At 42.9% G+C, this 25,230-nt stretch overlaps 1 protein-coding gene across 2 annotated transcripts in view; it reads left to right on the top strand.

Moving 5' to 3' along the window:
• Positions 1-25,230, top strand: part of PXDN (peroxidasin) — a 93,673-nt gene that overhangs the window by 56,820 nt on the left and 11,623 nt on the right. For both annotated transcript variants that reach the window (XM_069973046.1, XM_069973047.1), the window contains 13 exons: positions 3,752-3,823; positions 3,918-3,989; positions 6,913-7,082; positions 7,969-8,086; positions 9,049-9,218; positions 9,900-10,172; positions 13,795-13,911; positions 16,105-16,263; positions 17,011-17,123; positions 17,647-17,803; positions 20,981-21,089; positions 22,215-22,372; positions 23,229-24,732. In XM_069973046.1, coding sequence (XP_069829147.1) covers positions 3,752-3,823; positions 3,918-3,989; positions 6,913-7,082; positions 7,969-8,086; positions 9,049-9,218; positions 9,900-10,172; positions 13,795-13,911; positions 16,105-16,263; positions 17,011-17,123; positions 17,647-17,803; positions 20,981-21,089; positions 22,215-22,372; positions 23,229-24,732 — 3,192 coding nt within the window. The remainder of the gene's footprint in view (positions 1-3,751; positions 3,824-3,917; positions 3,990-6,912; positions 7,083-7,968; positions 8,087-9,048; positions 9,219-9,899; positions 10,173-13,794; positions 13,912-16,104; positions 16,264-17,010; positions 17,124-17,646; positions 17,804-20,980; positions 21,090-22,214; positions 22,373-23,228; positions 24,733-25,230) is intronic.

The following is a 25,230-nucleotide window of genomic DNA, read 5'->3' as shown; positions in this document are numbered from 1 at the left end:
GGCCTCTGTTTAATTACCTTGAGGGCCCAAGCACACAAAGCAAAAGAGGCGGAAATTTCCAGGGGAGCCCACGTTGCAGACTCTGCTTGAAATTCTGCCTGTCCCATTGATTTAATGGGATTTATTGTGCGCCTCCGCTCAAGCGTAGAGCAGAGGCGCATGGCAAATCCCATTGAATCAACGGGACAGGCAGAATCTCAAGCAGTGTCCACTGCGTGGGCTCCGCTTGAAATTTCCACCGCTTTTGCTCTGTGTGCATGTGCCCTAACACTGCAACCAATCACTAAAAAGTGCATGGTGTGGCAGCATGCATGTCTGGCCGCTGCTGTATTCAAACAGGACCCATATTGCTTTGATTGGTGAGAATCCCATCTATAGGGGACCTGACAATCAGACACTCACCTACTGTGTGTATTCCTTTTTCTATAGCTGCCTTTTAGTGATCTGATCATTCACTAAACAGTCTCCTATATCTAACAAAAAGATTACATGCCCCATGCATACCGCCGGAGTTCTAATGTGTCTTCCGCTAATATATTGCATTTTTTTTTTTGTTCTAATTTTTTGTACATTTAGTTTACACATCCCTTGAAGGTAAAATGGACACCCTCTCTTCTGCCGAGCAGGAAGATCTTGGTTAAATGCTTGAGTCTCCCATTGGCTCTAATAGAGTTCATTACCCGTGCCAAGCACTCAAACGTTTAAGTGCTCTCAACTCTTGTCATGTCTTGTGCACTTTTTTTTTTTACTTTTAGCATTACTACCCATCAGTTAGGGCTGGGCGATATTGGCCTAAATCAATATCGCGGTTTATCGCATATGTAGCTGCGGTAACGATAATTGGACGATAACTATGACACGCCCCCTTAGTAAGCCACACCCCTTTTACAGGCCACACCCACTCGGCCGTGCCAAACTGGGGATAGTTTGTTTCAATAAAGTTAAAAAAAGTACAGTAACTCAATGAGCAGCAACCCAAGCTAGGTACACACTACAGGACATGTATATACAGGTATACAGCTATGTGCACACTACAGGACGTGTATATACAGGTATACAGCTATGTGCACACTACAGGACGTGTATATACAGGTATATAGCTATGTACTATAGGTACCCAGAGTATATATGATGGGTATATACAGTATGTATGATGGGTATATATATAGTATATACAGGTGACAGTACAGGGACGTACATTATAGGGGGCTGTAGATGGCACTGCACTGACACGCTGTAAAGATATCGATCTATCGTTCGTGACAGACGCACATCCAAGGCTGAAGTAGAGGGTGCTGAACACAGAAAGGCCTTTGGCAGGGGGTCCCAAAATACAAAGCAGCAAGAGTCCGCAGCACACCAGCATATAGTGAAGAGATAAGCATGCTTGAAAATGATTCTGGAGTGAATTGAAACGTCGTATCCTGCACCTTATTTGATGGAATGAACCACTCTTCACTACATGCTAGTGTGCTGCGGACTCTTGCTGCTTTATCTATTCTATCTATTCTCTATCTATCTATCTATCTCCTATCTATCTATCTATCTATCTTCTATCTATCTATCTATCTATCTATCTATCTATCTATCTATCTATCTATCATCTATTTCCTATCTATCTATCTATCTATCTATCTATCTATCTATCTATCTATCTATCATCTATCTCCTATCTATCTATGTATCTATCTATCTATCTATCTATCTATCTATCTATCTATCTATCTCCTATCTTCTATCTATCTATCTCCTATATCTCCTATCTATCTATCTCCTATATCTCCTATCTATCTATCTATCTATCTATCTATCTATCTATCTATCTATCTATCTCCTATCTATCTATCTATCTATCTATCTCCTATCTATCTATCTATCTATCTATCTATCTATCTATCTATCTCCTATCTATCTATCTCCTATCTATCCTATCTATCTATCTATCTATCTATCTATCTATCTCCTATCTATCTATCTATCTATCTATCTATCTATCTATCTATCTATCTCCTATCTATCTATCTCCTATCTATCTATCTTCTCTACGGGGAGGTGGGCAGGGGTGTACGGGGGGGGGCGGGCAGGGGTGTATGGGTACACAGGGGAGCGGGCAGAGGTGGATGGGTACACAGTGGGGCAGCAGGGGTGGATGGGTACACAGGGGGGCCGGCAGGGGTGGATGGGTACACAGGGGGTCCGGCAAGGGTGGATGGGTACACAGGGGGGCCGGCAAGGGTGGATGGGTACACAGGGGAGCGGGCAGGGGTGTATGGGTACACAGGTGGGCGGGTAGGGGTGGATGGGTACACAGGTGGGCCCGCAGGGGTGGATGGGTACACAGGGGGGCCGGCAGGGGTGGATGGGTACACAGGGGGGCCGGCAGGGGTGGATGGGTACACAGGGGGGCGGGCAGGGGTGGATGGGTACACAGGGGGGCGGGCAGGGGTGGATGGGTACACAGGGGGGCGGGCAGGGGTGGCTGGGTACACAGGGGGGCGGGCAGGGGTGGATGGGTACACAGGGGGGCGGGCAGGGGTGGCTGGGTACACAGGGGGGGCGGGCAGGGGTGGCTGGGTACACAGGGGGGCGGGCAGGGGTGGCTGGGTACACAGGGGGGCGGGCAGGGGTGGCTGGGTACACAGGGGGGCGGGCAGGGGTGGCTGGGTACACAGGGGGGCGGGCAGGGGTGGCTGGGTACACAGGGGGGCGGGCAGGGGTGGCTGGGTACACAGGGGGGCGGGCAGGGGTCTTGGTATACAGGGAGCTGCATGCATATGCTCCTCCACCTTGAGATCTGACCGGCGTCCCTGCACACACATGACATTAATGTGCAGCGCTCGCCGGGAGGGGGAGTTGGGGGAGCGGCACCAGTCCTGTCCGAGCGCCCTTCTCCTCCGGCCGGCGAGCGCTGCACATGTTAATGTCCTGTGTGTGCAGGGACGCCGGACAGGACAGGATCACTCAGGAACATTCTCCCCTGGACCCTGCTGCTCCTCCACTTCCCGCGCGCACACCGGCGTCCCTGCACACACAGGACATTAACGTGCAGCGCTCGCCGGCCGGAGGAGAAGGGCGCTCGGACAGGACTGGTGCCGCTCCCCCAACTCCCCCTCCCGGCAAGCGCTGCACGTTAATGTCCTGTGTGTGCAGGGACGCCGGACGGGACAGGGGGAGGGCGGGCGCTCACACTGGACGGGTGCCGGGGGCGGGCATTCTCACCTGGGCCCTGCTGCTCCTCCACCTCCCGCTCTGATTCCGGCGTCCCTGCACATAACGTGCAGCGCTCACGCCGGGCCGCGACTGCGTGCAGAAGCTCTTTTGGAAACACAAAAATACCGCAGATACCGTCCTGGCTCAGTTGAGGTCGGTTAACCGACGCCAGTGACGGTATCGGTATTTTTGCGGTATACCGCCCAGCCCTACCATCAGTTTATATAACTTTTCCTTTCAGCACTGCTACATTTGCATTTTATTTACATACGCGTGTGCATAATAATAACTGTATGGTCACATGTGAGCTAATGCCGTACAGATGTGCCGCATGTATTCATCTAGGTGTCTGCTTTCATGGTTCAACTTGTCATTCTTGTTCTAACTTTTTTTTTTTCTCTCTTCTTTGCCCTTTGGCTACGTTATTCTTGTATGTAATTTTGTAGCTCAGTTACAAGTAGAAACAATGCCAGGCAGCAATTTTCACTGAAGTATTTCCAATACATTATTAATCAAAGGATATACTTGTGTTTTTTTCCAGGTATCTTCATTTTAACCACATTGAGACCCTAGAACCAGAATCTTTCCATCATCTTCCCAAGTTGGAGAGATTGTGAGTCGCCAATATAAAAGGATCATTGGGGATATGGGGCAGTATGTATGGAGTTGTGTGGATAGTAACTATTTTATATCTGATATATCAATAGGTTTTTACATAACAATCGAATCACTCACCTGGTGCCTGGCACTTTCAGCCAATTGGAATCTATGAAAAGACTGTAAGTATGTGCCCAATGCTTGTTTAGAGAGTCTGCTTTTATATGTTAAACATAATCTCATCTTAGGTTCAATGGAGAGTTGTAATGTTACTTTGTGTCAAGGCAATATGATCAATAAAGGTGATTATAGATGTAAGAAGATCAATTTTAAGGGGTAATCCAAACTCTATCTATAGGATGGAAAGCAGTGGAGACTGAACTCTGGGAGGATAATGGAGGATAGTTGTCCCACGAATGGAGCACAAGAATCACGTGTGGCCAGTTCTTTAGTACTCTGCACTCCTTTTGTTTCATTAAGAGGACCATTTTCCTCTGTTCTTGTGATTTGTGTGGGTCCAAGTTGTCGAACCCTCCCCTCTACCCCCCCCCCCCAAATAATCACTTTATCCCTTCTATCGTATACATAGGGTAATTTTTTGAGTTGGGGACAAGGGGTTTCTTATAAGATTTTATTATGATCTGCCCCTTCAAGTAAACAGAAATGAAGTGCCAGACACCACCACATGTACTCTATATTGATTTTGTAGGAGTCAGATTAGACAAATGTGTTGTGCCCTCCAAAGGGGCAGCCTCCTTTTTTTACACACACTGGTTATGCCATCAGTAAGGTTTAATGGTTTGTATGAAAATATCTAGACATTTGTGGCTAGTGATTACCGTGTACGGGGATACCGTTTACCTTGACTCATTGTGTGAAAAGAGAAGCCCACTAGTTTCTTCGATGGGCCATTCCAACTCTGTATATTGCTGAGCCAGGCGCAATGGAAAAGGAACACCCATGAGCCTTTATTCCTTTGATCAGTGGGGGTCCCTGAGGTTATACCCCACTCATAGTGTTGCTGGATAGGCTGTTAGTCTAATCCCCCAACAAATTGCTTTAAATCCCTTTTTGTTATGGCTCATATATTTCTGATACCAGATTGTTGGCCCAGGTCAATTTATTTTGATGGCCTTTTTAAGAAAAAATTATGTTTTAAGGTCTGTATAGTCCTATTTTGTTCTGGAAATTAGTTGTCCAACATTAAGGCCCTATTACACGGAACAATAATCGGACGGTTATCGCTTCATGTAATAAATACAATGATCAGCCGATGACAACGATTATCGGCTGATCGTTGATATAGGTTTGGACCTATTTTCGTCGGGCGCCGACCGTGCACCGCTACGTGTAATAGCGGTGCGCGGCCGGCGACTGACGATATAAATTACCTATCCACGTTCCAGGGCTGCTGCGGTCTTCTTCTCCCCGGGTCCTGCGCGCTATAGCTTCAGAGTGGCCTGTCAGCTGACAGTCTGCCCAGCCAATCACTCTGAAGTTAGAGCACGCAGGACCCGTGGAGAAGAAGACCGCAGCAGCAGCCCTGGAACGAGGATAGGTATTGTATATAGTTAAGCTAGGGCTGCAAGGACATCGGTAACGATGTCCCTACAGCCCTTGTTTAACGATTATCGGGCCGTGTAATTGGTCCAGTAAACGATTGACGATCTAGCTGATCGCTGCTTGTTTACAGGTATTATGGGGCCCCATCGGCCCATGTAATACCACCCTAAGGCCCTATTATACCCAAAAATGTCTGACAGATTATCTTACAGATTTTTTTCAGCCAAAGCCAGGAATGGATTTGAAATGAGGAGAAATCTCAGTCTTATCTTTATGACCTGTTCTCTGTTTATAGTCCGTTCCTGACTTCCTGGCCGAAATAATCTGTCAGATATCTTTTGGTGCAATAGGGCCCTTACCGGTGTGGTGATCTCATAAATATCCAGACTTGTCAGGTCAATACATGTATAGGAGAAAACCACGGCACTCGATATTGCAAGAATAAGTGAAAAGTTTATTTTTTAGCAAAATGATATACGGTATTTTACTCCGACCATACATAGAAAATATAAGAGCCGAGACCAGGTGCAACGTTTCGGTCCACTATGGACCTTCCTCAGGCAATAGGGTCTCTTAAATGCTGTATGCAGGGAGAGAGGTCGGTGGAGCATTTAAGAGACCCTATTGCCTGAGGAAGGTCCATAGCGGACCGAAACGTTGCACCTGGTCTCGGCTCTTATATTTTCTATGTATGGTCGGAGTAAAATACCGTATATCATTTTGCTAAAAAATAAACTTTTCACTTATTCTTGCAATATCGAGTGCCGTGGTTTTCTCCTATACAAGTTTTATGGGTGAAGAACCCAGTTACCACTGAGCACCGGCTCCCACATTTAAGGCAGAGGTGTGCAGCACTGACCCTATATAGCTATATATACTTGTCAGGTCAATACAGTGAAACGGACCATGGAAGGGGCTAGTCTATGCAAACTTTGCCCTAAAGGGGGTTCTATGGGGATTTCTGGGGTAAAGCTTCATTGCCCCGACTTCAGTGATTGTAATGTTAGTAAATATGTAGATCCACAGTGCTTTGCAGAGGTTTTTGGCAGTCAAGGAAAAAAAATGCTTCAATGGATGTCTCCCAAAGGGACCCCAAATATACAGCCAATTTTATTAAGGACTATAATCGGTCAATTAATTGTAAGTGATGGCTCCATTAGAAGCTTTAATAACGGCCATATTGTTCTAACAAGACCTTACCTAGTTGGTATGTAGAATATAATAGACATATCAATTCAACCATTTTTCCCGAACGTTCAGTTGAAATGCGTTGTGAACAGAGCTTTATAGTTTTAACCTCCTGCTACCCTGTAGGACTTCACTGTCTGTGTTTTTTGTTTTCTATAATGAAGATTGCCCTATTGTCTTTGATTCTGGCTGCAACTTCAGAAACCATCATTTACCTGTGTGTGTATGTATATATACTTAGCATTACTTAAATTACTTAGTCCTCTCCTTTTGTAGTGCTGTTTGGTTACAATATGATATTACATTGCTTTATATTATGGCCATTGGAGTTGACGGTATTTGTTTTACAAACAGGCGATTGGATTCCAATGCTCTTCACTGTGACTGTGAGATTCTTTGGTTGGCGGATCTTCTAAAGATCTACTCGGAATCTGGTAATGCTCAAGCAGCCGCTACCTGTGAGTACCCACGAAGGCTCCAGGGAAGATCTCTGTCCACGATTACACCGGCAGAACTGAACTGTGGTGAGTCAATGGGTGGATCTGAACGGAAGACTGATATCTCTCTCAATTACTTCATAGGACATACGATATGTGCCCCCATTAGATAGATATATTTCTCAGAGTAGGTAGGTGCCCTGTAGATAGGCAGGTGATCACCAGTAGGTATTCTTCCCCAGTAGCTAAATAGGTTCCTCCCCCAGTAGCTGGTTGCTGGCCACCCAACCTTTTAACTTGGAGGCCAACAAACATAACCCCACTCCCACCTTAAAAGTAGTATTAGTAGGTCATACACTTGCAGTCTAAAAACTCTAAAAAGTACTGTTGAATAAAGAGGGGCTCTTCAAGGGAATATGTCATTACTTTCAAAACAATCATTACTTTCATGCTGCCTGAACCACAAGACAGTGGTGGCCTTTTCCTGCCTTCTTGTTTGGCTATAAGGAGAAATCTATCAAAGAAGGTCGTCAGAATAGGCAGAAGCTGCCAAGGACCACCCCTTGACTCATAGGTTAGTCAGCATCAGAGTGATGAGAGTTTCCCTTTAAATAGGTTTTTGGAAAGCAATGAGGTACTGTTTTTATGTATGTAGGAAATCTATGCTATCTGTAGCTGCTTTTATGCCAACTGATCAGTTTCCTCCTATTATGACATTGTGATCCGATGAAACTCTTCTGGTGGAAGAACTATAGAAGGTTAAAGGCAGGACTGTGGAGTTGGTAAGCCATAGCTCCAACTCCTGTATTTTATCAGGCTCTAGCTCCTTCATAAATCAAGATCATCATGGTGGTTCTAAACCTATAATTTTTTCTTATAAGAAGAAATTTCACAAACTACAGTAGGTGAAAAAGTTTGACAATGGTTAACGATTCTTCGAAGTTTTCACAAATGATTTCCATTTACGATACAGAGCGGCCAAGAATTACATCAGAACCTCAAGATGTGGACGTTACCTTTGGGAACACTGTGTACTTTACATGTCGAGCTGAAGGCAATCCCAAACCAGAGATCATCTGGCTCCGCAACAAGTATGTTTAATAGAAAACAACAGCCATGGTTTATTGCCAAATGATCCGTTCCATCGGCTCCTGTTTAGTGGTCCTTGTGAATATTGGCTATTTATGGGCTATATTGATTCTGGTTACGGGAAGGTTAATGGTACTGGGAAAGAGGAGTCACCCACCTGTGGAGTCAGGGCAGAGGCAGGGTGTTTTTAAAGCGCTGACATTGAAACTTTTGTCCTCCGCTATTGAGGTTAATAAGATTAACATTTTTGTGATCTTGGATTTTAAGGTGAAGTGAAATGTGAGCTTTCCGCTACAGCTGTTCTGATTATATTAATAGGCTGTTAGTTTTGCAGTCTTTTGAGCATAGGAGTGTATATGACACATTTATCCAGATCATTTATGTTTCCCGATCATGAAGTTCTAATTTATTTACTTTGTGTAAAGTTTTCCTAGTATTAGCCATTGCATCTGATTTTTTATAGTTGCAGCTGTCAATTGAAACTTTTTGATCATGGGTAAGACCATGTCCATGTGTTTGTTGTACATTCTATGTGACTGACCGCTACATTATCAAACTAACTAACTGAAGGCCCTTGGGTTCATCAAAGGCTAGTGGGTCGATTTGAAGGTGTTTTTTTTATTTTATGTACAGTGAACCTGTTAGCCCTGTTCGTTAGAGGATGTAGCAATTTAAATGGGATCCAAAAAAGAGTAACAGTCACTGCTGTATGATGCCGTGTGTGGAAGGCCATTTTACCTTCCCACTCCTGGACTTCCACAGCTCCCCTGGGGCTAAGATAATTGAGTCCAGTAGTAAAATACCCTGGCACAAGTATGGCTTACACAAACAATTGGGATCCTACTAAGTAAAATATTTTTGTTTTGCACCTTTTCAAAAACACAAAGTTTCGTAACAGATAAGTGTTTAAAACGGATTATATGGTAACATTACATAAAACAAAAACTACCTTATGTTCACCTAGAAATGAATTGAGCATGAAAGAGGATGCCCGGCTGAATCTCCTAGAAGATGGCACATTAATGATCCAGAATACTCAGGAGGCTGACCAGGGGATTTATCAGTGTATGGCAAAGAATGTTGCCGGTGAAGTTAAGACTCCTGAGGTTACTCTTCGGTATTATGGGACACCAGGTAAAGTCGTAAGAACCTGATAAAGATAGTTATCGCTTTTATAGATTTGTTTTTGTTTTTTTACTGCCCACAGGAGTTCATTTAAATTTCCTCTTTTAAAGGGTACGTATAATTTTTACAAAATTCTGACATGTCGTACTGATATATCAGAAGTTTTGTTCAGTTGGGATACGAAATCTAAGACTACCAATGATTGCTAAAACAAAGGGATGGTACTGCACATCTGTTGGGGAAAAAGAGTCCATGAAGAGGTTCAGAACAACCAATAAGTGATCTTACTTAAAGTGTGCATCTAATCTTAAAGGGGTACTCCAGCGTGGGGGCACTTTTGCGCTGGGACTGGGGACGAGGTGGCCGAGGGAAAAGATGTCCTCTGACCTCCCCGGTTCCAGCGGAGGGTCCCGCATCGCGGCGCTCCGGCTCCCGGTTCCCGGCCGCTTCCGGGTGTCTGACGCGGGCCCGAGACGTGACGTCTCAGGTCCGCTCAGCCACTCGGTGAAGGAGGCGGGATCCTGGGTGAGCCGGGAACTGGGGAGGTGAGTGGACGTCTTTTCCCTCGGCCACCTTGTCCCCGGTCCCAGCGCAAAAGTGCCCCCACGCTGGGGTACCCCTTTAAAGGCCAAATTATGTGGGAATAGAGTTGAATGTTTTTTTTTTTTTTTTTTTTAATATCCTAAACAGTTCGCCCGAGTTTTGTGATACAACCTCAGAACACAGAAGTACTGGTTGGTGAAAGTGTCACACTAGAGTGCAGTGCAGCCGGTCAACCACAACCAAGAATAACCTGGACCCGAGGGGATAGGACCCCATTACCCAGTGACCCTCGTATCACTATTACGCCATCCGGCGGACTGTACATTCAGCAAGTCAACCAAGATGATGCTGGGGAATACACGTGTTTTGCAAGCAACAGTGTGGATACTATTCACTCAACTGGTTACATCATAGTCCAAGGTGAGTGTTCTCTGAAGGATGGTAACTAGTTTAAAAATCTGTTCAAATCTTGGGTTAGAATTTCTCTTTAATTTCTTTTATTCCAAAAGCTTGCTTTTCATGATGTGTAGCCCTAAGGGGAACTCCTGGGCTTCCCTTTCCAGAGCATGATGTCATAATTGCCCATCTAAAAAGATTCTCATGTTCTGTATAACTGAATATTTCCTTAATGCAGTAGAGGAAGTATCTTTTTGTAAGTTCATTGTAAACACAGCTCATTCTTATGCATTTTAAGGGGAACGTAGGTTGAGAATGATATACCCTCTTTAGTCCCCACCCATAATCTAAGCTTGTGTCTAGTAGGTGTCTATTGCATGAATTGGGCCATTTGTCTGCAGCACATCCTAAATTGCTGAAAATCCTCACTTCCTGGTCCACTTTGTCTCCACTCCTCTGCCCCCCCCCCCCCCTCTTCTGAGACAGAGGTCACATGATCTCTGTCTTTTCTGTTGCCAGGCAAGCTGTAACACCTCATCTGTTACCCTGCCCACCACTGACATGTGGCCGAGGGCGGGGAAACGACAGACTCTCCTGAGTAGTTTAGGTGAAAAGGGACACAGTTTGTTCTGAGATGCAATGCATGCTGGGAGATGTAGTTTTTGTCTGGGCGGCAGAAAAACGGGGGACATTTTCTTTTTTTTTTAGGGATTTTATTAATGTTGTTTAATATTTTATCCTTGTTTCCATCGTCCTCTCATATGCCTTTTTTTTTTATTTAATCTATTTCATTTTATATTAAAAAATCATGATTACAACAAGGTCTCCACACAGGGAGTTTCACAGATTTACATAAAAAGGGTGCTGGGGCCTTCTCCACATTCCAAAAAAATCGAATTTAAATGTTTTCATTAAGAATAAATGCTGCAGTCTACACTATAATTTTTTTATTTTTTTAAAAACACTCATATTCAGGATGCTGGAATTAGTGAAAGTGCCTAAGAAATATGTAAGGTTAACCCCTTCCCGCCGCTGCACTGTAAATATACATCACTGCAGCCTATGCCTGAGGCTGCAGTGAGGTTAATTTACGATGCTGGATGACACAGGCTCAGAAGCTGCGCCTGTGTCATCTGCGGTGGGTCCCGGCTATTACTGATAGTCGGGGACCCACAACAACAGTCAGCACCATAGCCACGCTCCAGTGCTTACAATTAACCCTACAGCACGACCGCAGCATCTATAGGGCTTTAGACAGAGAATTCTCCTCTACAGAGGTAAAATTCTCTGACTGATAAACATCGGGCTTTGCGATTCGATCGCAGAGCCCCAATGGTAGCCATGGAAACCGGAAGCCTCAGGCCGGCGCAGCTGTGAGCTCTGCCCCCTCTCTCCCCTGCCGCTGTTACAAACTCCAAAAACGACATAGGCATTGATGCATCAATGACCCATGGTTGTGAAAGCGTTACGTTAAAGGCATTTAAGTTATCTATATCTGCTATGAAGGGGGGAGGGTGAGTAAGACTCCAACCATTGACCCCCCCCCCCCCCCAACACACACACACACACACACAATCTCGTCAATGGGGACCTGAGTTTCCTGTTAGGGCCCTTTTCCACGGGACGGTTATCGTTCGCATAATCTTTAACGATAAACGATACAAACGACCGCTATTGCAAAAGACCTGAAATCGTTCACCCATTTACATGGAAAGATAATTGTTACTTATGATCGTTCTTGCGGTCGTCTTGTTGTCGCTATTGCGTTCATCACTACTACGAACGACCAAACGACGTCTTATTCAATGCGAATGATTTGCGAACGAGCAACAATAAAAATAGGCCCATGCCTTATTAAACGATTGATTTCTTATTCGGTCGTTAATCGTTAACTGCTATTCAACTGAACGATTATTGTTTAGATTCGAACGACTTAACGATAATCTGAATGATATTCGTCCCGTGGAATAGGGACCTTAGAATAGAGCGGCAGGATTTGTGTGCATGCTTCCCTCCATTCATTCTCTATGGGAATCGGGGAACGTGCTGAGTACTGTACCACCCAAGCAGTCAGATAGTTATCCCCCACTTATAACTTTGAGATTGGCAAAAGCCCTTTACCATAACTGATGTTTCCATAAGCAAAAATCTATTGTGGATTTTTCAGACTCTCAGATTATGTCGTCACATCATCGTTCATTTGTTGCGGAGTCCTATTGAAAGCAAATAAACCATTGTGTGAACATCCTTCTAACAGACTTTGGCTTATCGACTTGTTTTCTTTCCCATTATATTCACTCTGCTACATCTGGTGCTCTCCAGAAATGGCTACTTTCATGTAGTTTTGTCCGCTGTGTAAGTTTCAGCCTCTGTATAGCAGCTGTGAGGTCCCAGGTCCAAGATGAGCTGGCCGGCCTCACCACGGTCTTGTTTCTATCAGTGTCCTCCCCTCACCTTTAAGTGCTTTTAAATAATCAAACTCCCCCTTGGGCCATCTGGCTGCTCGCCACTCACACAAATCAACCAGACCTCCATTGGGGGATCGTTCCTTCATACTGTCAGTAAAAGAAAACTGGAGTGAGTTATGAGCTGTGCTTAGTCAGGACGTTCTTCTAACTCAAATTTTTTTTTTAAAACCGAGATGATAATGTCTAATTGATGCTGATGAAGTTAGAAGTGTTCTGCTTGATCAGCATCACTCCTCCTCTTGCGATGGTATTTTTTAACTTATTTTTATTAAATTCTGATATTTTCTCACAAGCATAACCTTTAGGCTATGTTCACACTACGTATATTTGAGGCTGTATTTTTGAGGCTGTATAGCAACCAAAACAAGGAGTGGATTGGAAACACAGAAAGGCTATGTTCACATAATGTTGTAATTGAGTGGATGGCCGTCATTTAATGGCAAATATTTGCTGTTATTTTAAAGCAACGGCTGTTATATTGAAATAATGGAAGTTATTTACTGTTATATGGCGGCCATCCACTCAATTTCAACATTGTGTGGACAGAGCCTTTCTGTGTTTTCAATCCACTCCTGGTTTTGGTTGCTATGAGGACCTGACTTGAGGACCAAATACTGCCTGAAATGTACGTAGTGTGAACATAGACTTAATTAGTATAGTCACTCATTCATTTGCAGGACGTCAATGCAGCCATATGAGGAAATGGTCCCTGTGTGTCTTCGACAAACTTTGAATAAATTAGAGCAAGTGTATCCAAAAAAAAAAATGCATTAGATTTTGATAAAACTGCAAATGACCTGAAAAAACATTAATCTGCCCTCCAAAACTCAAAACCCCAAAACATATGGATATTGCATTTTTTTCCCCCATTGATCTTCGGCTAACATCTGGTCTCAATGTTTTTGAGCCCAAAATAGGCTATACACAGGTTTGGATTTTTTATTTTAACGCTTAGACTAGAGTCCACTCATATCAGTTTGGAGAGAAGACTGGTGACTGATCAAAAACAAACCATTGTGTTTTGGGTTCTCCCATTGTCCTACACTGCAGCAAAATGACAAAAACTTTAAAAGAATTAAAATGTAGCAAAAGCTGCCATAGCTGTTGCACACGGAAGGCTCAATAATTCACAAAAAGATTTCAATGGAATAACATACTTTTTTTCTCTTCATTTTCAGCTATTCCACAGTTCACGGTTGTTCCACAGGATCGGAATGTTTTTGAAGGCCACACAGTCGACTTCCATTGTGAAGCACAGGGGAACCCACAACCTGTTATTGCCTGGACAAAAGGAGGTAAAAATAAAACTCTACTTATGGGCTATAACATCTCCATCTTATGCCATACTGTACTCTTGACAAGGGCCGGAGTTTTGCCGAATGAGATTCCACATGGAAACTTAAGACGTAGATTTTTTAAAAACTGCATCTGAGCTGATTAAGTAAAAATGTCCTGTTTGTGAGTGATATACGCCTAGTCCCACATGTGCCTGCATTGGGCTGCTCTTGGTTACAACCCACTAAGGTAGGTCAGATATGCTTAGTGCAACTGTAATCTTTAGGAAGTACTGGCAGTTGGTCTCCACTGAGCCTGCAAGCTAGTGGAATTGTGGGAAAGTGTCTGCACTGTTGCACAGCAACAACAGGATCACAGTTTAGAGAGAAAACCAGGGAGTCATTAAATCCATGGGGGATAAAAACAGTACAGGGATGTAAGTTAGTTTACTAAAATCTATAAATGTGGAACGCATCTGATTTTACCAACTTGGCTTTATGACACAACCCCTTTAAAAGATGAAGTATCTGCAGGTTAGACGAATCTAACCTGCTGATATGTCCCTATTGCACAGGAGACTCTGAGAAGGAAGATATGTCTCTTACTTTCATCCTTGATGCAGTTTCAGTGCAGTTAGTAGTTTCCTCCATGGTTCGGTAAGACTGTTAGGAGAACTGCCCGCCCCCATAGCGCCGATCATGCCGGCCCCCAGCCGCTCCATTGATTATAATTTGAGAGGGGTGGGCCAACCGAGGGTGGAATGGCACTATGGGGGCTGGCAGTGCTCCTAATGGTAAGAGACATACCATCCTCCTCGGCGCTTCCGTGCAATAAGGGGCCATCAGCAAGTTAGATTAGTCTAACCTGCTGACAGTTCCCCTTGAAAGCTTTTTAAATGTTTTTCTATGTCCAAATTCAAAGTGTGTTTGGTGCAGATTTTTTACGTTTGATTGACAGTAAATAGGAAACAAAAACATCAAAAATTGATTGACCCGTCGATCCTTAATGAAGTTGCTGAAGACAGTATTGGGTAAAAACTGTATAAAAAAAAACATGTGCAGACTGTGCTCAGGATAGGAACGTGGGTTTCACTCACATTTTGAATCAGAATCCACATAAAATTCACATGAAATCCACAAATGTACAACCCATTATTTTACAAAAAGAGAAGAAATTGTGAGCACTTGAATTTAAAAATAAATAAATAAATAAATGGCCCCACAAGATGATTATTGTATTTAGCTCTCAACCCCAAAGCAAACCTGTCTGCATGTTTAGAATAGGGTTTTCTTTTTCCCCTTCTTAGTAATTCACATCACCTACTTGGTATACAGTACATGGCTCACAATAACCAGATGTATCCAATGAGAACGTCTTACGTTAAGTAACAAACCAGTAAAGAGAGTAAATGAGCTGCTAAAGTCAGACTGAAATTTAGAGACTGTAAGGTAAAAGAATGCAGCATGTTTGTAGAGGATCTGGACTCCAGCCCGTCTGTACCAGTCTCCACCATCCACCTCACCACAACAGCTTTATCACATCTTATTTCTTTAAGTACATGGAATTTTTCAAAAGGAATTTAAAAAAAAAAAAAAAATTCTTTAAAGGTTCAGGATGTTCACAAATTGAATGACATGTGGATTTAAAACCAAGTTCACACCTGACTTGTTGGGACTGTTTGAAATGGTCTATATATCTCAGACAACATACACAGCTCTATGCCTGATCGGCTGAGCCGTTCTATACGTTTTCCTCCTTTCCAACATCTCCACCTCAAGAAATGATTTATATCCCAACTATTTAGATAATCAATCCTATTAACTTCACCAGCCAGCAGTTTTATCTATATGGATGATCGGTGTATAGCCACCTAAAATGATGGGACTTCTGCCGTATTCAAAATGGCTACCTGTATTCAAGACTCCTTTCCATTCTTTATCGCAGTGTAATGTGGATCCACATGAGAGATAGTAACAACAAATACCTATGTATGTCCCATAAGATCTGATATAGTCCTAGAATATAAATCAGACCTAATCTTAGTCCACAGTCGTGAGCCAAGAATGTCCCTTAGAACGTTATATTTTTAGTTTTTTTTTTTTTTGTCTTTTATGTCCTAATCCCTTTGAGATTAATATAAAATAAACTTTCCCGAGACGCTTATTTGACTAAGATATCAGTGTTTATTGGATAATGACTGTGTTGCTTGTTAGGAAACCCGCTGTCTGTTGACAGAAGACATCAAGTCCTGGCCACAGGGACCCTACGGATACTCCGTGTTGCCCTACATGACCAGGGACAGTACGAGTGTCAGGCTGTGAATATTGTGGGATCCAAAAGTACCTCGGCACAGCTGACCGTACAAGCCAGAGGTAAGGGGGGCGCTGCCAAGAACAATACCCACGCGTTGGGATGTTTTATGTTTTACAGAGGATGCTTTCTAAACAATCATCTATTGGCACAATTCTATGTCACCAACACTGGTCTATGGCTCTAGGGGTTTAATACATGGGAAGCTGGAAGTTTTTTTTTTTTTGTTTGTTTTTGTTTTATTCATGGGATAATTTATGGCATTTGTTTTACCAAATTTTTTGAAAATTATTAGTAGGACCTGAAAGTCTACAATGTAATTTGGTAGGCATGACAGTGGCAGACAGATTAAGAAATGTTGAGCCATACACTTGGTAAAGTAAAGTGTTCCATTTTAGCATTGCCATTGCCCCTGTTCCTCTTTGGTTTTCTGTACAGTTTGGGACTTAGAGGGGATATCCAGAATAAACAAGTATAGATTTGCCTTTTCCCTCTAAGAATGTCTGTCCATGGTTTGTGTCCTATATTGAATCTCTAAATCTACAATGCCAGGCACATGCGATAGACAAGAGTGGTGCTGTGCTGCTATTCCTGGACAATCAACTTAAAGGGAATGTACAGTAGCACCAAGATGCAATCCATTTGAGGTGAATAGAGCCAGTTACTATTTCTAGTCACCGTTTGTACATTATTTTGAAGATAGCTATATTGTCAAAATTCACTGTAAATATAAAGCATGGTGACTGATGGGTATATTGGTCTCTGCTACTAGAATATAGTCTGTTTTATATGTGTTTTTGTTTTTCTAGTTACCCCAGTTTTTGCCACTGTGCCCAGTGACATGACTGCAGAGGTCGGCTCTGAGGTTCATATTCCTTGCAGTTCCCAAGGAGATCCTTTACCTGTTATAACCTGGAACAAGGTAAAATCAATCGTTAATAGTGTTAAACAAACCTGTCAAAATGTTTGGGTTTGGCAGAGTTGGCCGAACACTCTGGGTTTAATTCCCGATGGCTGCAGAAGGTGGATGCTGCCCTAGTGAGTCCTTAAAAACATGGATACAGCCGCCATAGGCTGTATCCATGTTTTCTAGGACTTCCTAGGGCGGCTTTCAACTTCTGCAGCCATTGGGACCAAAACGCAGAGTGTTCGGCCAACATTGCCGAAACTGAAAATTTTGACAGTTTTGCTCAACAATCGTTAAAATTTAAGGATATTAGAATAATAACTGTATATTGCAGCATTACTAATAAAGATTTACCTTCTAACTTATACAAAATATGAGTTTAGCCTCCCAAACTGTTAGGGGGTATCCATCAGTTTGTTTGTTTTTTCATGCGTACAGGCAACTGAATTGTTTTTTTATTTCAGTAAACACAATAAAATAAGCCCCAATGGGTCATAATTTGTTGGTGCACTATGGATAACTTGTTGTCTTGTTGTAGGATGGCATACAAGTTACTGAAAGTGGGAAGTTCCACATTAGCCCTCATGGCTTTTTAGGGATCCGTGATGTTGGCCCAGCAGACCAAGGGCGCTACGAGTGCGTGGCGAGAAATAGTATTGGCTATTCTTCCACAAGCATGGTTCTAACTGTGACCGGTAAGAGACAACTATTATATTCTTACAATTTAAAGGTTGCCACTGTTAACTTCTACCCACTACTTAAAAAAAAATAATAATACATGTTGTGGAGAAACCCACTGGTCACTAGGAGGAATGGAGAGGAGAGCACACAGAAGAGCTGCTTCCCCAAGTACTGTGTATAGAACAGGAGACTTGTAGATGATCTGGGAGAAAATTTTATTACCCCACACTTCTCTACATTCATCCTAGCGCTCATTGACTCCAGGACCCCCACCAATCAAAATTTTTGACATGTTTCTAGTTTTTGGGGGCATTTTTTGCCAAGTAGTCAAGGGGTGGAAAATGGGAGTCCAATTGTGGACACATAGACACATTTCCATTGACTAGGAATAATGCTGAAGGAATGGATGTACTGCCTGTCTGCTGATCTTGCACGGTCACCTTTTAATGGTTTACATTTTTTTCCCATTGATTAGCAATTAGTGGTGTTATGGTCCTATTCCACAAAGCAATTTTTGGGCCATTAACGATTTCAAATGACCACTATGGCGAACGACCTGAAATTGTTCACTAAATTGCATGGAACGGTGATCACTACTTATGATTGTTCTGGCGGTCATCCTGTCGTCCCCACTCCGAATTACGTCTTATTATGTCGAACGATGTGCAAACAATTTGTAAACGATCAGCGATAAAAATGCAGTAGGTCCAAATTCTATCTAATGATCAACGATTTCTCGTTGGTCGTTTAATCGTTGTCTGTTATTACACGAAGCAATGTAATTAAGAATGATCTAACGATTTTTCAATGATAGTCGGCCTGTGGAATAGGGCCCTTAGTTTGGGGACCTCATATGCCAATGGTGACCTAGACAGTCAACTGTGCAGTCACCACCACTTGGTTCTCAATCAGGAAATCCTTACCATCGCACCCTGTTGACAGCGGTATCAACTACCACCTTACATAACTATGTCAAGGAAGTCACCATTGCTCTACTAGGGTGTGCTTAAATATGGTGACCACCAATCTGACAGATCGACGCCAAATAATGAATCGAAAAAAGAACATAAATCCTTGTTGTAGGATGGTGATGGCAGGGGTTGTTGGAGTAGGCCACAGGTGCCCTTTAATGGCTACATTTTCCTAAGCTTACACTAACATAAAGCCAAAAAGCAATGTGAACAGAGCCTAATTAGATACCCACTTTTTTTTTTTTTTTGTACCTTTTGCAATTAGGAGTCAGTTGCAGTTTGAGAAATATACTCCAGCAGTGGACTTTGCATGACTTAACAAGTCCTGATATAGAGGACATTTGTTTTCTGGATGGGGACAAGTTGGACATGTACAACGTCTACAGTAGCCTAGAGCTTGAGAAGTAAAAAGCCACGTAACAGCACTGAAAGTGTTAATGACTGTAATAATTTACCCGGCCTTGTCATAGCTGATTGACAATGCTGTCTTCTGCCTCAGGGCCTCTTCCTTGTATCTTTTAGTGCTTTTAGCAATTACTTAGGTTTACATTAAGTGACAGCTGCACCTGGAAGTCATTAGGCCCCTTTAGATAATTTGTTCTACTGATCTTTCTTCATTTATTTAGCGTCTGTTCACTTTGAAGAAACATTTTAATGTTCTTCTTACATATAGATGGTAGATAGTATTGTTTTGTCTTGATGGAAAGGTCTCATGTCAGTGCCTTGGGTTGATGTCTTCATAATACAACTGTTACTGAGTGGCAGGATAGCCTATGGAATATCTGCATTTAGGAGGTGATTGAAAAGGTTGCAGAACTGGAAATTGGTGTGTTTCGTCTTAGCCGCCTCATACATGTAAACAAGACAAGAGACGTGGCGAATGCGCCAGAAGAGGGTGTGGCTAGGTTTAGGGCTATTGATTATTGTTGATGTGGCATGCATGGGTTGTCTACCATCTTGAATCATTCTTCCCCTCTAATATGGCTCTACATTTCCTGTGATGGAACTGAGGAAGCGCGGGGGAGGTAACTTTGTGAGCCGCAGTAAAACAACTAAACCCCTGCAATTGTTTAGCCATTTTAGGTTCTCTTCGACGAACCTGTCAAACTGAACTTTTGAAAAGTTCACTCATCTCTACATACAACCTCTGTCGAATGAGCAAAGTGTTTGTGTATATAGACTATAAATGAAAAATTAAATGTTTTTACTAACCTAATGTGTATAAACAGACACTTTAAGAGGTAGGGCATAACTAAGAGATAAGTCCGAACACTGGGGTCTCCTGTGTTTTGAGAACCCTGCCCTAAAATCTGAGCAGTGGGCTATGCATGTGTGCCACCTCTCTATTCCTTTTTGTATGGATCAGCTGGAGATATCTTAAGTACTCCAGTGGTTCCATACAGAATAAATGGAGGGGTTGGGCACATGCGTGACCTGCTTCTTCATCCAGCAGGGATCCCATTCTTGAGATCGAGGGGACTCCAGTGATTGGCCCTCTGGCAACATACCTTTTAATGGTGCGTTCACACCTACAGGATCTGCAGCTGATTTTCTGCAGCAGATTTCAGTTAAATAACTGAACACAGCATCAGATTTGATGCTGTGTTCAGTTATTTAACTGAAATCTGCTGCAGAAAATCAGCTGCAGATCCTGTAGGTGTGAACGCACCCTAAAGGAGTTTTTCTGTTTTCACCAGTTATCAGACCAGACCTCTCTTTCATTTTAGCATGCTTGATCCTTTGTTCCCATTGCCAGAGATGTCCCCATTGTAATAGACACAAATGCATGGTCATAGGTATGGAGAGTGGATAAAAACATGTCGGTTGAACATGGTCAATTCTTATTCCATAAGAAATAACAAGTGTTCTTTAGTTTAATGGGGGACATTTACATTACCACTCCATTCAGTTTCTATAGAGCTTCTAAACATTACTTATCGCTGAACTTGGCAATGTTCAGAAGCTCCAAAGAGAATGAATGTCCTTTGTTCTTGGGATCATGAGGGTCCAGGTGGATAGGGAACAACTTTTGATCAGGCGTACACCATTAAGATCTAATGTGCCATTTATGGATTAGCTCATCACCAACTGGATCTAAAGGAACCTCATACGGGGAGGTCTACTTGACCTAATTTTATTATGTTTGTTTGTTTGTTTGTTTGTTTGTTTTTTATAACACATGCAGAATTTACTAATGTCTTTGATTTCCTTTCCTTAAAGTTCCTGAAGTCAGTCGTACCGGGGACCCCTTTGTTACCGTATCAATTAATGAAGCCATCGCCACAGTCGACAGAGCGATCAATTCAACGCGGTCGCATTTATTTGACGGGTATTGGATTTGTAATTGTGAATGATAATAGGGTTTCCTTCAGTGATCCAAAGACCCCCTTTGCTTTCAATCTGTTACCTCTACAGTCACTTGTAGTATTGCCAGGAATATATTGTTTATATCTATTGAATGGCATCTTGGCGGTATGACCTACAAAGACTTTTCCTAATAAGGCCTCCCTCTTGCTGGTGCCCGTGCTCCAGTACCCTGACTGCGCTGCCAGCTTTACTAGGTGATGAACGATTTAATTATACCTAGTGCTGGAAGGAGCGAGCGAGCCCAGGCAGTCATCACATAACACTTCAATCCGGCACATTTATTAAAGCCTGTGCCCCGTCTGTGACTTGTATGACAATGTGTTACAGCTACTAGGGCGGAAGGGCCCCAAGGCCATTTAATTACTTGAGCTTCCCTGCCGTCCGATGTAAAATTGCAGACAGTGAAAAAACAGATTTAAGTATATTTAGTAAATTTATAACACTTTTTTTTTTATTTTGTATTACATAGTTTTTCTGCACTTATGGTCTGGTTCAAAATAGATTTCATTGTCTTCAAAACCAAAACTACAACTGACTGCAGCAAAACTCTCTAATACACATGACGACTTGGTTTACGCTGTGTTTACCTGGTCCATTGGTGGTATACATCAGAAAAGCCATGTCTTAAACTGCAGAGTACTGGCAGTGGTCCCATTCTGTTTAATTGAATGTAGTCAACCAGTGTCTACGTTTAGACCAGTTCCTGTATGTGCGGCTGTGTCAGGACAGTAGCGGGAAGATATAATCAGGTTTGGATATTATTACATGATCCCGTGAGTTTCCGATGCCGGCACACAACTTCACACTCCGTAGCATCAGTGGTTTACGGAGCATGTGAATAGCCCCTATATGTATAAACATGGGGGATGGCCTGAACATAGTCAATAGTTACATATACTCAGGTAATTTCATTGTATAGCCCCACAGCCACTACGACACAGTATACATCGACACAAGTTTAAGTTTCAACAACACCATACTCATCACCCCATGCATGGTCCCGTCTGCCTTTTCAGTGATCACTCGTACTGCTGATATGTTGCGTTCAACCTTTACTTACCTGTGGCCACTTTTCCATTTCTTCCAGTCGTCCTCGTTCCCCAAATGATCTTCTGGCCCTCTTCAGATACCCTAGAGATCCATACACAGTGGAACAGGCTAGAGCAGGGGAAATATTTGAGCGAACCCTCCAGCTTATCCAGGACCATGTTCAGAATGGTTTGATGGTTGACCTAAATGGGACAAGTAAGTACTCTTTTGTCTATTTGTACAATCTTTATTGCTTCTACTTCTCTCTTTAGGGTGACCGCTAGGGTCCGTCATGGCTATTTCTGTCTGCTCTTGTAACATTCCTTGAGGAATCTGATCTGGCTAACACAGAGCACTCATTTGTTCATTTCCTCTGGGTTAAGGTGCCCATATATCTTTGTTCACAAAGCTTATTTTTTCAGAAGCCAAAGAATTTCAAAGGGCAGCCATGGATTTCTATCTTCTGGTTGTCCCATTTAAAGGCCGCCATGGGTATACTGATTAGCCACATTCAATGAGGCTAAACAGCCGCCATTGCTTTGTAGAGTGATACGCTTGGAGTAAGTGACAGTTACTTATTCCGGGGTGTTTTTTTTTTAATTTTCACGTATTAATTGGGGTGCACAATGAATGTTTTTGTCGTTTCATTTTTTAGCTTGTATTTTGGTACACCAAAATGTGTGTGAACCCAATTGCTGTCAGCCAATAGCTGTAGTTTTCTATTTCCCACCCCCAGTACACAAGAACAAGCATAGTACGGAGGATTAAGTTGCTGCCAGGCACCCCTAGCAGTGGATTATTTTTAAGGAAAGCAAAAGGAATCGGGTGTTGAATGGAAATTCAACATGGCTTTTCCTTTATTCCCTTTACCTTGTCTTTTAGCCAGCCAGCCCCACCAACTTAATCTTTTTTGTCTGTGAGAACCCTCTTTAGGTTACTTTGTTGTGTCTGCCATGTACTTTATTCTGTAATAGTTCATTATTTTGGTGATTTTTTTTTTTCTTTCTTTTTCTGTGTGTTTTATTTAGCTTTTCACTGTTCACATTGTGTTTTTCTTTTATTGCTTCTTTAGGTTATCACTACAATGATCTTGTATCCCCCCAGTACCTTAACCTCATTGCCAATCTCTCAGGATGTAAAGCGCACAGGCCGATAATTAATTGTACCAATATGTGTTTTCATCAGAAGTACAGAACCCACGATGGCACCTGCAATAACCTCCAGCATCCAATGTGGGGAGCGTCTTTGACAGCTTTTGAGCGTTTGTTGAAATCTGTGTACGAGAATGGATTTAACTTACCAAGGGGAGTAGGGGCTGATCGAGTTTATAATGGATACCCTCTTCCTCTGCCTCGTACAGTTTCTACAACATTGATTGGAACTCATACAGTAACTCCAGATGAACAGTATACTCACATGTTAATGCAGTGGGGTCAGTTCCTTGATCATGACCTGGACTCTACAGTAGTTGCACTAAGTCAGGCTAGGTTTTCTGATGGCCAGGCTTGCAGCTCAGTCTGTACAAACGATGCTCCATGTTTCCCTGTCATGATTCCTCCAAATGACCCGCGAGTCAGAAATAATGCTCGTTGTATGTTCTTTGTGCGTTCTAGTCCAGTTTGCGGAAGTGGAATGACCTCCTTACTGATGAACTCGGTCTACCCACGGGAACAAATGAACCAGTTGACCTCTTACATTGATGCTTCTAATGTCTATGGAAGCTCTGATCATGAAGCCCAGGAGATCAGAGATTCTGCGAGTCACCGAGGTCTTTTAAAACAAGGCATTGTTCAACGATCCGGAAAACCACTTCTACCTTTTGCAACTGGACCACCTACGGAGTGTATGAGGGATGAAAATGAAAGTCCTATTCCATGCTTCTTAGCCGGTGATTTCCGAGCCAATGAGCAGCTAGGTTTGACAAGCATGCATACTGTGTGGTTTAGAGAACATAACAGAATTGCTGCCGAACTGCTGAGACTAAACCCTCATTGGGATGGTGATACAATTTACCATGAGGCTCGTAAAATTATTGGAGCTCAAATGCAACACATAACATATGCCCATTGGCTACCAAAGATTTTTGGAGAAGTTGGCATGAAAATGCTTGGAGAATACCAAGGTTATAACCCCAATATAAACGCTGGAATTCTTAATGAGTTTGCAACGGCAGCCTTTAGATTTGGCCACACACTTATCAATCCAATTCTTTTCCGACTGGATGAAAACTTTCAACCGATTCCACAAGGTCATTTACCTCTTCACAGAGCCTTCTTCTCCCCATACAGGATTGTAAATGAGGGTGGTATTGATCCTCTTCTTCGAGGCCTTTTTGGGGTAGCTGGCAAAATGCGTGTTACGTCTCAGTTATTAAACACAGAGCTCACTGAAAAGCTCTTCTCAATGGCTCACACTGTGGCATTGGATTTGGCAGCCATCAACATTCAGAGAGGACGCGACCATGGAATACCACCATATCATGACTTTAGGGTATTCTGTAATCTCTCGTCTGTGCACACTTTCGAAGACTTGAGGAATGAAATTAAGAATCCAGATGTCATCGAAAAGCTACGAAGGTTAAACTCTTGTTGTTATACCTTTAACCTTTAACCTTTATACCTTTAAGTTTAACCCAATAGCAGTGTCTCAGTGTAGCAGACTGCCAATGACTTGAAGATACCCTGTTAATTTCTTGCACTGGGCCAGTTTTACACGTGTTATATGTGCAGGTTTTGTCCCAGCAGTGGGTCTAATTTCTCAAAGTAATAGCACCATAGTGACCTATGATGCCGCCCATTAGATCACGAGAACCAGGTTAAGTCAGTACTTGTTGCCGTAATATGGATGCAATAATGTGGTTTAACCTCCTCCCGCCGCTGCATTGTAAATTAACGTCGCTGCAGCCTATACCTGAAGCTGCAGTGACGTTAATATATGATCGAGGATAACACAGGTGCAGAAGCTGCGCCTGTGTCATCTGCTGCGGGTCCCGGCTATCAGTGATAGCCGGGACCTGCCACAACTCTCCACGCTCCAGTGCTGAGAGTCAACCCTGTAGATACTGTGGTCAGCAC

Source organism: Dendropsophus ebraccatus, chromosome 6 (assembly GCF_027789765.1).
Source record: "Dendropsophus ebraccatus isolate aDenEbr1 chromosome 6, aDenEbr1.pat, whole genome shotgun sequence".
Taxonomy (NCBI): domain Eukaryota; kingdom Metazoa; phylum Chordata; class Amphibia; order Anura; family Hylidae; genus Dendropsophus; species Dendropsophus ebraccatus.
Note: the sequence above shows the minus strand (reverse complement) of the source record. Positions and strands in the feature narration are given on the sequence as shown.